This window comes from Stigmatopora nigra, chromosome 9 (assembly GCF_051989575.1).
Source record: "Stigmatopora nigra isolate UIUO_SnigA chromosome 9, RoL_Snig_1.1, whole genome shotgun sequence".
Taxonomy (NCBI): Eukaryota; Metazoa; Chordata; class Actinopteri; order Syngnathiformes; family Syngnathidae; genus Stigmatopora; species Stigmatopora nigra.
Window position 1 is genome coordinate 10,664,173 of NC_135516.1, and position 16,881 is coordinate 10,681,053.

Consider the following 16,881-nt stretch of genomic DNA (forward strand, 5'->3'; position numbering starts at 1 on the left):
TATAGTCATGTTGGTATGATGTTTACGATGGTTTCCTAAATATAACCCTTTGCATACTTCAATGTTGAGCATGTTGCAACTTGTTAGGTACTTCCGTCTCTCACTTGAGCCAGCAATGTTCTGACAAACACCGCAACAATAATCCATCAATTTTTTCTCATTTACTGATCCTCATAAAAGCTACCGAGTTGGCACTTAATACAGCGCTTTTAGACAAGCCTTCACATCATTGTTCAGACAATTGAACGTGACATGGCTTTTTTAAGGGTGTGGAAGGAAACCTTAGAACCCGATAGAAAAGAAAAACAACCCACACAGAACACACCCAGTACATTTTCAACATGGACAGGTCTCAGATGATGAATGAGCACATCTTACCTCTCGATGATGTCGCCGAAACCCTTTGTTTTGTTTTTGTGTGACTCACCTGGGAAGGAGGCGGAGCTGAGGGGGGCAGAGGGAGGGGTCAAACACACCTGTGTTTGGGTGTCTCCACAGGTTTGACACATCAGTTTCAAGCTCCAAAGGAAGACGATCCAAATATAGAAGAGAAAAAAAACATCACTGCATTATTTCGGATCAACAAACAAATTTTGGTTTGCCAAAAACAAACAAAATTGGAATTTTTAGCATTAGACTCTTTATTACTATAGCACAGCGTACCGTAATATTTGTATGATTGCACTGTGCTTGTATTGCACATAAAAATAAAACACATACCCACATTAAGGCACAATACACAATAAATACAAAGTTCCTTGAATACAAAAAAATATAGTAGTAAATTAGATTTCATCTAGTGAAAAGTTAAGGCATAAGGATTGTGACTAGAATCAATCTAGTTCACAAATGAAAATTTAACTCTAAAAACATTGAGTTTGGACAAAAAATCTGATAATAAAAAGACAGTAGTCTATAACATTCGTTAAAATATTTGTTTTGGAGAAATTCTTCCTAAAAAAACTTCCAAAAAGAAGTTTGTGTTAGCATTAGCATTCCTGAAAGCTGCTTTATCTCACTCTATCGTCCTCTAAAAACATTCAGAATGGAATGATGGCCATTCTCATTCAAATTTTGTTTTCAGAGTCTGGCAACGGAGAAAAAAAACATTGGAAGGGTTAGTCTTCCACTACATTGAAAGCCCCAGCCGCCACGTAAGCTACAAACACCAAAATTGTGATATTGCACATGAATACGACCACCTTTTCCTGTTTTTTGTTTTGTTTCCTTTACCTTTGAGCTAACCAAGCGAAAACGCAATTTAGACACCTCCCAAGGAAGACATCGGAATCCAAGACGTGCTGTTCCTTCACACATATTCTCTGTTCTCCAAATCTTTCTTAATGGCTTTCTTGATGCGGTCGATTTCATCTTCTTCTGAACTGTCGTATTCGTAAGGCTTCTTTTCCTTCTTCTCTTCCGAGGCCTCCACCTCCTTTCCGGCGCCGCCCTCGTCGTCTTCTGGTTTGGTGGTGTACTGCAACTCCTCACGAATGCTATTGAGTTCAACCAGGCCGTCGTGCAGCTGAGTGGCCACCTCACGGATCTTGGCGGCGAACTCCGACTTGGCACCTTTCTTGAGCTCCTTGGAGTCCTTGGCCACGAAGTAGATGTCCATGCCCACGAAGAGGCCTGTTAGGACACCAGTGGCCATGCTGGCGATCTGAACGGCGCGTGCCGCCGTGCTGCCCGCCACGTTGGCGATCTGCACCACGCGCATGATCTCATTGGCGTTCACCAGGATGGCTTTGCCTGCCATGGCGCCGTCTTCGTAGAAGCTGGAGCTCAACACAGGGAAATCCCGGTTGTAGGCGTTGTTCTTCATCTTGATGAGGTCAAAGCGCCGCAGGTTCTCGATCCCCTGCTTGATGAACTTCAGGCACTTGTTGAGGTCCGCCATCTTCTCTTGGTAGTCCTCCACAATCTTCTCCACCTTCTTGCGATCCAAGGAGTTGTTGACCTGGTTGGAGATGCCGGCGCCGGCCGAGGTGAGGCCGCCGGCCGTGGCCACGCCCAGACCAACGGCTGTTACGATCAGGGAGGTCCCGAAGGTGACGGGCGCCAGGGCCAGCCCGGCGATGGTGGCCACGCCGCCGATGGCGCTGGTGGAGCCGCCGGTGATCTGAGCGATTTTGGTCTTCTTGTTGAACTTGTCCAGGCCGTCGGCGATGCCGTTCAGGTCGATGACGTGCTGCCACAGGCTTTCGGCGCGTTCCGAGAACAACTTGTTGAAGACACGGATGCCCTTCTGGACCTTTTCCGCCGTCACCGCAAAGGCCCTGGCCACAAGAAAGAATCAATGCTTTTGAGCACCAAGTAACTCCAACAATTGAATTTACCAATAACACTTGACGGTACACTTACCATTATCTTTTGCAAAATCCTATTTAAAATATCAACTACTACTAATATTCATCATAATCTAACAATTTAATTCTACCACTGAAGATTTAGTGTTTAGCTCTTCACAAATCTTACTGCACAGTACATTAAAATTAGTTAAAATAATGACAAAATCTCAAGGCAGAATTTTGTGGGATCTCCCAAGCTAAATGTGTAAATAAGACCCAATACTGACTTGGCTTCTTCTTTCTCCGTCATGTCTTCGTCCTGAGGCGTATCCTCCCATGCTGAGGAAAACAATTTTAAAAAATGATTAAAAAGATCATCAATTTGTGAACCCCAAGAGTGGTACAAATATTTAACAACACTGTCCATTTTGACTTGAGTGACTAGTCCCTGATAAGATATGCTTTGCACTTACACTCCACTGTGTTCCACCACGCCATAAGAGCCTCAAAATCCTGGGGGGGAAAAGATGGCTTGACAAATGCCAATTGACGTGGCATTGGCATAGAGATGATGTTCTCAAACCGACCTGTCGTTCTTCAGGCTGCGTTTGATCAATGCGGAATTCATCCAGTTGCTCGAACAAGCTTTTGTTTTCTCCCTCATTCTGAAAAACAAAAGACGACAAAAGTTTAGCAAGTTTGCCTGTCATCAAGAAAAGCGGACACACTTGGGTGACACGTTATGTCTTCATTTCAGTATATTTGTCGCTATGTTTATGGTCAAGAAAGACTTAAAAGGGATTATATAAAAACATGTGGGGCATGTTTATGAAGAAAAAGGATTAGGGCTTTTAAAGACAATCAAGGTGGTCAAAATTCAGACTTTACAATTAAAAATCCAAAGCATTTAGAGATCAAATGAATGAATTTTTGGAATATGATGACAATCCTGGCCACATAGAGTTGTCAAGAATGCAGAAATTGATTATTATCCAACATGCAGCAGCATGTTGGATAATATGTGATTCTATTTTGGGGTCATGAAGTCATGTTCCCGTTTCAAAGAACATTTTCTTTTGTTTGGTGACAAAATAATGACTCAAAACAAACTAGCTAGTACTTGCAATAAAAAAAGGAAGCCAGTGTGAATACAGTAAACATTTAAAATTGAATCTAAATCAGATCAAATAGAAAAACTGTTTCGTTAAGTTCAAATTAAATCGTTTCAAAAAAACGATAACTAAAAATCCTCGAATGAGTAGTTCACTTAGATGGAATCATTTAATACATAATAGCGTAATGTTGAAAACTAATCAAAATAAAAACTAATCTCAGGACAAATTCCCCAAATGAAAATAATCAAAATGTATTCCAACTAGAACTTTACCTCCGTCTCAGCATCCCGGTTCTGTACCCCTTTGGTCTGCTGCACACAAAAATGAAAAAGCAATTAAAACCCCTCTACTGCAATAAACAGACGAGTATTTATATCAACATTTTGCTAAACACTTGACATCCATTCACTCAATGCTTAAACATTACCTTGATGTGCTGCATGAAGGGATTGTGTCGCTTTGCTTTCTTGGGTTTGACCTAAAAACTCAAAACCCCCAAAAAGTGAGACTCTGAAAACAACCAAAGTTGAACTTGATAGCCAAAGTCAAACAAAAACAAAAAAAGACCTGTTCTGATTTGGTGGTACTATTCTCCTCCATTTTGTCCTCCCCATCTTGTACTACTACTACTTCTTCTTTGTCGTCTTTTGGCGCTTCCTCATCCATTGTGGGTGTCTGCCACGTGACGCGGTCAAATGTCAGTTAAATTAGCTCGAAACATAAATTGGAACAGGTGACATGAACGTACCTTGGCAGCAACTTGTGGCTTAAACGGGTTGTAGCGCTTTTTCTTCTTCTTCTGGAATAACGACAAATGCAAATAGCAAATGACACTGTTAAGGCGACTGTTTCTTTAAGGGCAGATTTAAGCCCAATTCTACTGTAGTTTGGGTTACTCACCGCTTTGCTCTGGGCCAGGGTCACCTCGTCGCCCTCTCCGTCTTCTTTCAGCAACTCGTCATCTGATTGGCTCTGCAAATGAGGGAGCTTGCTAAAAGACGTGCGCCCGCCTGGCGTTCCACGTGCTGTGCTATACTGACCTGAGGCTGGTTCTCCGGTACTGGTACGCTTAGTCTCCTCATCTCCTGGAATTCAATAAAAAGGAGGTCACGTGCGCACACATTCCTGAGCTAATAAGTTTAGAGCATTTTGTGACTCTATAACTAGCCAATGCTAAATGCCTGGCCTCAACATCAAAAAGTTTAATTTAGTTTCAAATCTAATTTAAAAAGCTACTAGGACAGTTACTGGAAGAATGATTTTTTTTCCCCAGGCTTTTTAGATAATACAACAAACTTATAATAAAAGGGTCTAATAAATATACTAAAACAATACTGAATTTTAAAAAACTGCAAATGTCTAGAATTCAAATAAAACAATCTTTACAAAAAAGCATGTTTTTAGATCTGCGTTTGACAATTTCATCTAAAAATTATTAAATGATCCCCCCACCCCAAAAAATAAAATAATCGAGTTAGAATCCTAAAATACCATGGATTATCAATATAAAAACAAAGGCCAAAAGACATTTTCCTTAACCATCTGGCAGTTCTGAACACTAATTTTGGACAACCATACTACAACAACTATATTTACAATCCTTTGACTGTACTGTGGTCCCATTTTCGAGCCTTTCCTGAATATTTTTGGACACACAAACAACAGTAGAAGCTCCTCCTACCTCCTGCGAAGGCTTTCTCGGAGGCACTTTGGGAACTTCCTTGTCAGCCTTCTCCCGGGTTGTAGTTTCCTGATGGTCCATCGGGGGTGGGGGAAAAACACAAACTATTTGTTGCCCGCCGGCAATGGAAAAAGTTGGCGTCACTCAGTAAGTACCATAGTGTCTTCAGCTCCTTTGGCCATAGTTTTGTCTTGTAGCGGTTTGCCCTTCTTCTCCTGCGAAGACACGAGCGCACGCGTCGTCACGCTGCCCCCAAATGAAAGCCAGGCCGCTGACAAACCTCATGGGCGGGTCTGCGTGGAAGTGGAAGTGGCGGCGTTTCACTTCTCGGCTTGGCCTCTCTGTCCATGCCGTTGTTCTTCAGCTAGCCGGAACGACACACAGGAAGGATTTAAAAAGAGGGAGGATATGAGTGGGTGTGCCGTCACCAAAGACGAAAGTGCAGTACTTTTTGTTTTCCTTCCACTTGTTTGTCCGTGTCTTTAAGTAGCTCGGGGTCTTCGGGGTCTTTCTGTGTAAAAGAGAAGGGTCCAGTGCATGGTCAACATTTTTTTTGCTCTACATAAAAACATCAACAACCCATTTGACCTGGTGAGGAATGCTGAAAACAATAAATAATGGTAATCAATGAATTCAAAAACCTTCAAAATAGAAATAAAAAAGGCACTTGCAATGCCTTGAAAAGCAGACAAAATACAGGCAGACCAAGAGAGCCACCACCCATTAGCTAACACCGCCACCATTAAGCTAGGCTATAGAAAGGACCTCATCAAGTTACTTTAGTGGCTGACTTGAACGGGTTCAGTTTGGACATAGCTCCCACCACAGCATTCTGGGGGGAGGAGAGTACACGTTCAAACGGACGCCATGGAAGATAATGGCTACTATTGACCCTCCTACAAATGTACGACGCGAGGAAGGTTCCATTACCTGTTTGTGGCCAGATGACTTGTTGCCAGAAAGGGGTACTTCTTCATCGCTGGAGTCACTCTCCTTGTCCTTTCCGGATCGGAATGGATTGAGCTTGTTCATGGCGTCGGCCAGCTTGCTCTGAACAGAAAGGTTGAAAAAAATATATACGTCAGATTTTAAAAAGGCTAGCAATTGCCTCCCAAAAACTCAGAGTACCTGTTTGTGGCTGCTCTGAATCTCGCCATTTTCGGATGTTTCGTCGGTGTTGCTGTCCTCCTAAACAAACGCACACGGTATTACACAATGTTCACAATGAAAAGAGTTTATAAGTCGCACTGGAGTACAAGTCGCATTTTAGGGAGGTACATTTTTTGTAGTTGATTAGGGAAAAAAAACTGTTGCACTTGAGTATAAGTCAGCCAAACTATTGGAAACAAGTGCGACTTATAGTCCGGAAAATACATTCAAATCGGTTTTATTTAATTTGAAAGCCGCTGATTGTGATAGGCGTCCAATCAATTGGAGCCAGTAGGTCTGCCATTTGTTGACAATCTCCTGGTTCAAATAGATTGGACATCAAGCGACTTAATTAAATTCAATGATGGGATCAAAGGAGGCATGTGATTGGACAACAACAAATATCAATTGTACTGAAAGTAGAAACAAAGAAACGCACTTGTTTGTCAGTGTGGAAGGCATTCTTCATCATGGCGCTGAATCCGTTCTGAAAGACAATCCTACTCATGAACGGAAGCTCTTCAAGGAATCACAGTTATTGACCAGCTTTATTATTAATGACCTGTTTGACTTTAGGCTTCTCCGCCAGGTTTTCTTTGAGGCCTTCTGACTTTTCTTTGGACGTCTTCTCATTGATGCTGTCGCTGGAGGCGGACAGCTGGCTGTCTGCAGTCAGGTCCTCCTAAAAGACCCAAAAAATGTAGCAGCTCTATCCTCAAAAGATTTCTAAAATTGATAAAAAAGGTCTAAAAATGTCCATCTGTTCTTAAGCCCCAAAATATTCCATCAAATTCTCAAGATGGGTTTTGAATTTGACCTTTAAAACAGACCATATTATCACCTTTAAGCACAAAAACCTACAAGAAGAGTCTGAAAACCTAAATAAAACTATGTAACTATATTTAAGACTGAACAATAAAAGACAATCTGACCTGAGACTGTGTTTTTGTTGCATTAAGCAATTTGGGCTTTTTGAACATGCCACCAAAGAATCCTCCTTTCTCCTGCAGACACAACAAGAAACAGTGGAACGTTGTTGTGGTCAAGATAAGCCGTGAAGCAAGTAGCATGCTAGCTTGCGCGTGTGTCCCTGACCTTAGCCCCGCCCTTCGAGAGGTTTTCACTGCTGGCCGACAGGTCGCTAGTTTGAGACAAATCGTCCTGGATGGGTGAATACATAAGAAAAAGTTGAATGATACACTAATAAAAATGTTATATGTTGTAATATATGTTTTATAAAAATGGAGTCCTTACCTGAGATTTTGTCCTTTCTTTTAAGGGCTTTGGAGATTTTTTAAACATCCCACTAAACATGCCAGCCGACTCCTGGAAACGACAATACATTGTATCAATATTATTTAACAGTAAGTCCATTTTGAAGTTGTTATTGTTCAAAACGGACAAAGTCCTGGCATTATACGAAAACATTATCATTCCTACTGTTAGACTAAACTATTTCACCTGACTCCAATTCCTTAACTCTGTAGTCTCCAGTCTAACAATGGAGCGTGTTCAGCATCGGAGGAGACAAACCAGGGTTGAGCGAGTTTATCCACAGATGGTTTATTCCATTCATATTGATTCATACAGAGCTCCGGGTCTCCCTCCCATAGAATAAGCCCGCTGAGTGTTGATGTCCTAAAGCGGAGGATGGAAAAGACATTGTCCAAACCCGCGTTTGCCCAGTTATAGTCCAACAAAAATGCATATTCATTCGCTGATTAATAATGAGATGTGGGCTGGTCCAGGGCTGCTGTGAGGGGTGGGTTTCTCTGGGCTCCACATCTTCCAGCCTTGAATCCACATCATCCAGACCTCTGTCTCCGCTGGTCCTATAAAGTCCCGACCCTCTGCCCTGCTCTTTGTTCCTCTGCCCTTTGAAGTCCTCCATCTGGTCTCTTATCAGTGTGAATCCTACCTTGAAACAAGAATCTCAGGAAGAGCCTTTTGTTAACATTGTAGTCGAGGAGTCTCGGACCCATCCTTCTGTTCATATTGTAATTGAGTTGGGAACCAGTGGCGACTCTAACACAAGACTGCCACAACAAAAGGAATGAGTAAAATGTGATATCAAAATGAAACAGCTATACTAAAAAGAATGAGTAAAATATGATATCAAAATGAAACAGCTATACTAAAAAGAATGAGTAAAATATGTCAGATTCTTCATTCCCTCTCTTGGTCTCCTAAAAGAGACCACATCAACAACACCACACAGGTTAGTGTCAAATGAAATGTAAAACTATATTAGTATAAAAACAAAGAAGCACTACATTAGTATATCCATGAACATATGCCCAGCAGGGGTCCAGAGGGGTCAGTTTGGCGCAACTGGACATACTGACCTCTAGGGTCTGGTCCCACTGCTTTATCGTTCAATCGAGTAACTAGAGTACGAGCTAAGAGGAATGCATCTCATCTGCCTAACTGCAGATTTAAGTGCGACGTCTAGACCCAATGAATTCAGGATGTCAGGATACCACAGATCTTCTTCATAGTAGTTCTCCAGTTTGTTCTTTTCATACCAATTTACTCTCCTCTGTGATAGGAGTATGTCACCATCTTGTATTCCAACTCGAGTCTCTGTGGGTGGGGCGTTCAGACACGCCCAGGCAGTCACTGACAGTGCAGTCACTGTGATGTGAGTGGCAACAGCTTTCACTGCGGCCAATGTGCAGAGGTGCAAAGTCTATGGAAGCTCAAGGTTAAGTGAGGCGTGCTTGTGGCAGGTGAGTAGACTGATGAGTTTTTATGGACAAGGGTTTTGATACCGTCCAACTTCCAGTCTACTCAGAGTCACCTGTGTCTCGAACTACCTCGACCTGGCATTGGTGAATCCACTTTGACATTTCAACAATCTTTGCAGCAGTGGAGGTTGGTCAGTTGGGCCACGAATGGGTCTTCCCATTGTGGAGAGAACCAGGACTTCCTTTTTATGACTGGGATCAGCATCCAGTCACCTGGCTTCACCACCTCCTGCAAAGTAGACAAAAAGGGATCACGGCAGCTTGCCCGTTCTTTGGACAAGTTTCTCCAAACATGTTACCATCCATTCTGTGATTAGGTCTGCCTTGCCCTTAGCCTTTTGTCATGTTTCACCTTCCATAAAGGATGTTGAAATGGTCTTCCATGAACGTCTGTTTGCTCTACCAGTCCCATACTCTTTTGGACGTTGTCCTCGTTTGGGCCTGAGGTTACCCTGCACACCATGACTGCAACAAATCAAACAGATACTACAAAACAATTAAAAGCAGGTATTTAGACCTCTGGGACATGGAACACACTGTACCATGTCCATCATCAACCTCTGGGACATGGAACACACTGTACCATGTCCATCATCCCCCCTGTTGAGACATGGTTCAATCCATGGCTCAATTTTGGAGGCACGCTCGGCCTTTAGCTGTGTACAGGTCTTCTGCAGACTGTTCTGTATTCTTTCTGTATAGATGCATTTCTACCTTATGTGATGCAATGTTTTGCATATCAATTAATACTTTTTGACTCAGTTTTTGTTGTTGTGAATACTGTGCAGTAAGTGTTTTCGCTGCTGCTTTAGCTGCTGTCGTCTTTAGCGCATGCTCAACACCTGCATACGGCCACTTGGTTGGGCTTAATTCTCAAATGAACAAAAATCACAACAATCTTACTTATTCAATCACTTTGTTTGTGAAAATCTGAATTCTTTATCAGTCAAAAGTGGATATACTAGCTGTTATTCTATTGTGATCGCTGCTTCCTTGTTAAGATCAAAAACTATATTTGATTTTTCCTTTCCTGCAATTACACCAATTAACTAATCATGCTAAAAATAGGAAAAATACAAAAGGCGAACCAGGCTGCTTTCTCCTCAGGAAAACAGCTTTCCCGCTCTCTGCAACAGTTACATTCACATCAATTAATATCCAGAAACAAATGTAAACATTTTTCATTCTGAAAAGAATTGAACCCACTAAACTGTAACCACCCCCTGTTTATCAGGGTTAATATTTTCTAGCATAATTTTCCTTTAGGGCAATTAAAATCCATTACTTATAAATCGCATACTAATCAAGTCCCAATTCAATTAACAATGTGTATTGCGTTGCATATTAAACTCAATTATTTGAAATTCAAAATATCCCAAACTAGTAGTCTTTTTTAATCAAATGTAACATTCCATTTTCTTTGGAGTTTGCCAATCATCTCCTTTAAAATTTTCTTAATCATCATTTTCCAATAGTCTGGCATAAAATCAAAATTTAGTTACATATCTATCCATTGTAATCTCTTTTTCTCTCTAATTGTTTACTTTTAAAAATCTGTAAGAAGGTTTGTTCTCAATTGAAACGCTTTCACTTTTTATGGAGACAATCAAAACAATATAAAAGTTCCTTATGGTTTATGGCATTGTTCCTCGAGCAATAATCTTTCCAATCAATATTGGATGCTTTCCATTACGTCTGATCTCGTCAATAAGCTTATCTTACCTGTCTCCTCAAACGTTTCAACTGAGAGAACCTCCTTACAGTGCAAAGGTGTATCTGCATCCTGCTTTTTCATGTCTGCTGTTTGGTCAGCAACAGTTGTATGGACGTTCTCATTTTGGGTTGCTCGTGCGTCTTCTCCATGTTTCCTGTTGAAAAACACAGTCTTCTTCTGCTAACTCAAAATTAGTGCGTTTCTTTAAAGTTTTTCTTTTATGCAGATAGCCAGATTAGACTCATCATTCAGCTCCAATCGTGTAGTGAATAATGGCGTTTGGTATGGTAACGAAATTCTGAAACATTTTGTCAATTCAGTCAATTAATCCGTTAACACAATTTGGATGCCATTATCCCTATAAATCAATGGTACTTTGGAATTTCATATGATGCACTGTTTTTGTTTTTCTCAATGCTTCAAAATTCTGCATAGCAGATTTATTCCTCCAATTCAATGCATTATCATCAAAAAATTTCTTTGGACTAAACAATTTTCCTTGATTTTTCATCGCCATCCAAAAAGGCTTATTGGCGATTTCAGAAATTGATTTCAAATTTCCAATCCTTCGCTGCCATCCCTGAAAAAGGCTTATTGGCGGTTTCAGAAATTGATTCCAATTTGCTAAATCCTTTTCCACCTTGATATCTAACGGATTGATTTTATCTTGGTGGATGGCCAATCAAAAACACAAAAAGACAAACAACCATTCACGCTCACAGACATCAGTGGTCTGTAATTTTTTCACTAGTGGAGAGCGCCATCCCTGAAAAGGGCTTATTGGCAGCTAACCACCTTTTGCTGTCCTATCAGCACTAATCGATCTCAAAAGAACTAGGTTAATAGTCATTAATATGACTCACACTAAAGCATATTTCATCTAGTGATGGAAAAACAATGAATTATATTTCGTGCACTAAACATGATTCATCTTATTCCATCCTATAGAAATCATGCTTATCCTAAATTAATTATTTTATCTAAACTTGTCAGGTACAATTTAATAATTTGGATCAATGCCATTTCTGTATTGTAAACTTCTCGTTTGATATCATTAATGATTTGGATGAATGCCATTTCTGCATTGTCTTCATTTAATAATTTGGATGATTATTAATACTTAAATCTGAATCACAAATCACTCTCATATTGCTAAATTAGCTATGTGAACATAGTTAAATTGCGCTAGCGGAATTCCTATTGAATTCCTATCCGCTCCAAGAAAGCGGTTATATTTAAAATAAGAGCCATTTTCCGGGCTCACTATTACCATAATTAAAATTTAGGAAAAATAACCTTTCACTAGGAATTTCCTAATATAAATTTCAGTGTTTAATAAAGGACCCATAATTTGTCACTAATATATCATAATATTTTCAACTATCTGTCTCTCTCTCTCTACATCTCTGTCTCTCTCTCTCTACATCTCTGTGTCTCTATCTTTCTCTCTGTTAACTTTCTCTCTCTAGCTGTCTCTCTCAGTCCCCCACCCCTCCCCGCTTTGTGCAGGGGGTGGGGGCCTTGGGCTGGTGGGGGCTCTCTCTCTCTATGGCCCCACTGTGGGGTGTTTTATCGGCCCCCGCCTTCACCTCCTTAGCTGTGACTTCACGCTCTACTTTCTGCAAAGCAATGGACAAGTTATTCATATTCCATTCATGCTTTTGACCTACAATATGTACATTTCCTTTTAAAGTACAAAATTGTTTCACCAACTCGCGTCTTATTTTTGGGTTGTTTTTTAACTTGAACACCACTCAGAACCTGTGCTTCCACATCTGCATACAAAAATTGTCAATTCATTCCATTCTCCACATTCTCCCGCACTCTCACATCCTTCCATTTTCACCATTTACAAAATTGTCAATTCATTCCATTCTCCACATTCTCCCGCACTCTCACATCCTTCCATTTTCACCAATTCAATCTAGATCAAGTCTCCGGATAAATTTAGAATTTTAGTATGTTCAATTCTAGGAATTAGAAATATTACTATTGTTACTTTTTTTTTTTTTTTTTTTTTTTTTAGAATCAATTCTAGGAATCAAACATCTGTGGACCCAGTTGTTTCCCTGCTGAAGACCTTAAAATAACTCCTGCATATAACTCTTTCCGGAATCTCTTGTTCCTTTGTTTCCTTATTCTCACGTTCGCCGACGTGTTTAACTTTTCCTTATTCTCACGTTCGCCGACGTGTTTAACTTTTCATACGACGTTTTCTCTATTTCAAAACGACCGTCCTGGGATCGTCATCAATTCCGACTCTAGGTATATTACAACCTTTTCGAAATCTCCTATTCCCAAACCCCCTTTCTATGGCATCTTCTCCATAATTTAAAAATCCAATAGCAGAATTTTAACGTTTCAGTAATAGGTATTCTGCTTACCTTTCAGTTGATCAGGCGCCTGTTGGAGAAGTCCCAAGAGAAAGGTCTCACGCTCGCCGGCGTGCCCTCACGTTCGCCGACGTGGTTAACTTTTCCTTATTCTCACGCTCGCCGGCGTGCCCTCACGTTCGCCGACGTGGTTAACTTTTCCTTATTCTCACGTTCGCCGACGTGTTTAACTTTTCCTTATTCTCACGTTCGCCGACGTGTTTAACTTTTCCTTATTCTCACGTTCGCCGACGTGTTTAACTTTTCCTTATTCTCACGTTCGCCGACGTGTTTAACTTTTCCTTATTCTCACGTTCGCCGACGTGCTTCGATAACCGCGACTCCACGTTCGCCGACGTGTTTTAGAGTCCGCGGCTGGCCTTAACCCATATGTCTACGCAGTTTCCTCCCTGGTTCACGGACGGAGTTATCGGCCTTAACCCCTAAACTGTCTACGCAACCGACTCACGGACTGGGTCACCAAAACTGTTAGACTAAACTATTTCACCTGACTCCAATTCCTTAACTCTGTAGTCTCCAGTCTAACAATGGAGCGTGTTCAGCATCGGAGGAGACAAACCAGGGTTGAGCGAGTTTATCCACAGATGGTTTATTCCATTCATATTGATTCATACAGAGCTCCGGGTCTCCCTCCCATAGAATAAGCCCGCTGAGTGTTGATGTCCTAAAGCGGAGGATGGAAAAGACATTGTCCAAACCCGCGTTTGCCCAGTTATAGTCCAACAAAAATGCATATTCATTCGCTGATTAATAATGAGATGTGGGCTGGTCCAGGGCTGCTGTGAGGGGTGGGTTTCTCTGGGCTCCACATCTTCCAGCCTTGAATCCACATCATCCAGACCTCTGTCTCCGCTGGTCCTATAAAGTCCCGACCCTCTGCCCTGCTCTTTGTTCCTCTGCCCTTTGAAGTCCTCCATCTGGTCTCTTATCAGTGTGAATCCTACCTTGAAACAAGAATCTCAGGAAGAGCCTTTTGTTAACATTGTAGTCGAGGAGTCTCGGACCCATCCTTCTGTTCATATTGTAATTGAGTTGGGAACCAGTGGCGACTCTAACACAAGACTGCCACAACAAAAGGAATGAGTAAAATGTGATATCAAAATGAAACAGCTATACTAAAAAGAATGAGTAAAATATGATATCAAAATGAAACAGCTATACTAAAAAGAATGAGTAAAATATGTCAGATTCTTCACTACATAACAAATAGTAATAAAAATTGTCCTAAAAAATAAAAAGTCAACTTTTATAAGCCAAACAATCCCCAAAAATTGCATTAGTAGTACTCACCTTATTATTGTCATTTGTATTGTTGTTGCTGGCAGACAAATCAATGTCTAGAAGATCCTAAAACAACAACAAAAACAGTATGTTATTTTATAAAATACATGTACTGTATTTAGTCATTGAAGTATTATGTTGTCACCTGTGAGGGCCTGCGTGCGTGTCCACGTTTAGGTTTTTTCATGATCCCAACCAACACACCCGACTTATCCTGCAAGGCACAAGTCAAGTTAGCGTCAGTGAGCAGCTAATGTGAGCTAACTGCAAAAGAATGCACTCACTTTGGATAGCTTGCTGTCCTCTAAATTGCCGTTTTTAGCCGAAAGCTCAGCATTATTCAGCGAAAGCGTCAACTTGAAAAATAAATAAAAGGAATGTTACATTCAAGAGCAAAAGGATTCCTAAAATACTCCAAAAAGTTGTCAAAAAATGCCTTTAGAAACAGTTTGTAATTAGCATTAACTCCAGTACAAAATAATCTTGCTTTTGGTAAAATCCTCATGTTTAAAACCACAATAGACTTTAGTCAAAGAACACTAAAAGTACAACGAATGGGGTATTTGAATATCTTTGATATGTCATTAAGCACTTACTTTATTGAAGTTCTCGTTGTTATTGCTGGAGAGCACGTCGATGTCCACAAGATCCTAAAAGTATTTTTTTGTAATCGTTTACAACACTAATAATGTAGTACAATAATTTAATTCCAAGCATTACACGTCACCTGCGAGGGCCTCCGTGTATGTCCGCGTTTGGGATTTTTTTTCAGCACCCCACCAAAAATACCCGGGTTTTCCTGTGTTGGATATGTAAGATTAGCATAATAAGCTAACTGAATTGTTGAATGGTATAAGCCTACCTTGCTGTCTTCTAAGTTGCCATTGCTGGCTGAAAGCTCAGGATTTTTCTGGGAGAGTGCGACCTATAAATATACAAATATCAAAATTGTGTTCTTATAAACAACTCACCAAAAAAGCAACAATACCTCTTGTGGCTCCTTAGATGATTTCTGTTGCTTCTTAAACATCCCCTTAAAGATGCTTCCTTTATCCTGGAATTAAACATGGAAATTAATATTTACAGTTTATTTAGCATCATGCAAACCACAAAAGAAATAAAATGAGATGGCGACCTTGTTTTCATTCAGACTTTCGTTGCTTTTTGACAGTTCACTGCTGATTGACAGATTGTCCTGTGTTGGAAAAAATGGAATGGTTTATTAGAAGATTTATGAGTTATTATGCTTATTGTTGTTCTCACAGTTGTGGTACCTGCGGTTCAGCCAACTTGCTGGATCTTTTGAACATGCCACCGAACAAGGCCGCCTTTTGCTGAAAGGGGAAAAACAAAAAAACATTCTAATTAGTTAACACTTATTATACATTTTATGAACAAAGTTGGATGTGTATTGGATTCAGGTCAAATGAAAGGTGAGTTCATTATTCTTCACATTTGGATGGTTGAATTTGTTTGTCTTAAATTAAAATATCAATATTTTTACGTTAGTATTTAATTATTGCGACCTTTAATTTCAAAATTATGCATTTAAATGTTTAATTTTAAAAATATGCTTTAACTACTTTTTTAAAAAAACATCTTTTCATTTCAGATATATAAAGAGGTTAAATATGAATTAATTAGACTTGTTAAAGTGAATAGTTTCAATCTTGACATGAAAACACAAAAACAATTATCATTATCCATATCACTGTTTGGCTAGCATGAACAATCTTTACACTTTTCCCACTGCATTCGATACATTGACAACATACTTTTAAGATATCAATACGTAAATTAAACAAACTTACTTAACGAAATATGAACTGCATTTTATTTAACCGAGGCGGAAATATCAATTGGAATAAAACTATTTTGGCTAGAGCACATTTATCGTGAATAATGTTAAGCACATTTCCCTCAACGTCACTGACTTGTGTTGCCTTTTTAGCCAGTTATAGGATAGGAAATTCATCAACTAAACACCATTATTCCCACATAATTGCATTAATTGATCAAATTAGCACTTGCCGCGACTTCTCCTCCTCCATCACACTCCAAGTCGATCTCCAGATTGGTGTACCGATCCTGCCCAAACATGTAAAATATTTAGAAAAGATCAACACATGTACGATATACAAGACTCACCATTACGTCTGCTTTCTTCAGTATCCGAAAAAAACTCGGAAAAAATCCTCGCCCTTTCTGTCAAGGAGTTTCCAAGGTTTCTAAGCTGATAAGTTCCACCCACTCCTGCTCACTTGATTTTTTAAAAAAGGAGAAAAGAACCTTCACCCAGATCTTGTCTTTTTAAATAACAATGTTTAAAAGACCAGCCGAGCCGGTTTTACGTGCACGAGCGTCGTCATGATGACAGAAGAGGAGGGCGTGGCCTGTCTCACCTGGCAGCGAGGATCGCTTTTCTGGTGCTGCGTTTGGGTAACTCGGGAATTTGAGAATGCAGTTAGTAAATCGTGATAAAACTCCAACTGTAATTATCACATGCCCAA

At 40.2% G+C, this 16,881-nt stretch overlaps 2 protein-coding genes across 2 annotated transcripts; both read right to left on the reverse strand.

Moving 5' to 3' along the window:
• Window positions 1-621: 621 nt before the first annotated feature.
• apol1 (apolipoprotein L, 1) lies at window positions 622-5,182 on the reverse strand. Its single transcript, XM_077725005.1, has 11 exons — window positions 5,088-5,182; window positions 4,447-4,491; window positions 4,307-4,378; window positions 4,155-4,205; window positions 3,974-4,081; window positions 3,834-3,884; window positions 3,679-3,717; window positions 2,879-2,956; window positions 2,765-2,804; window positions 2,579-2,630; window positions 622-2,279 (listed from the first exon to the last, which is right to left on the reverse strand). The coding sequence occupies exons 1-11, from the start codon at window positions 5,166-5,168 to the stop codon at window positions 1,310-1,312; spliced, it is 1,587 nt and encodes a 528-aa protein (XP_077581131.1). The 5' UTR covers window positions 5,169-5,182; the 3' UTR covers window positions 622-1,309.
• Window positions 5,183-5,213: 31 nt separating this feature from the next.
• LOC144201721 (uncharacterized) lies at window positions 5,214-16,779 on the reverse strand. Its single transcript, XM_077724481.1, has 22 exons — window positions 16,520-16,779; window positions 16,403-16,459; window positions 15,646-15,705; window positions 15,507-15,566; window positions 15,360-15,425; window positions 15,234-15,296; window positions 15,099-15,170; window positions 14,968-15,021; window positions 14,656-14,727; window positions 14,517-14,585; window positions 14,381-14,437; window positions 7,491-7,562; window positions 7,332-7,397; window positions 7,169-7,240; window positions 6,799-6,918; window positions 6,676-6,723; window positions 6,216-6,275; window positions 6,018-6,137; window positions 5,866-5,919; window positions 5,536-5,598; window positions 5,368-5,451; window positions 5,214-5,302 (listed from the first exon to the last, which is right to left on the reverse strand). Exons 1-22 carry the CDS (start codon window positions 16,520-16,522, stop codon window positions 5,228-5,230), a joined length of 1,467 nt encoding a protein of 488 aa, XP_077580607.1. The 5' UTR covers window positions 16,523-16,779; the 3' UTR covers window positions 5,214-5,227.
• Between the last annotated feature and the right edge of the window lie 102 nt (window positions 16,780-16,881).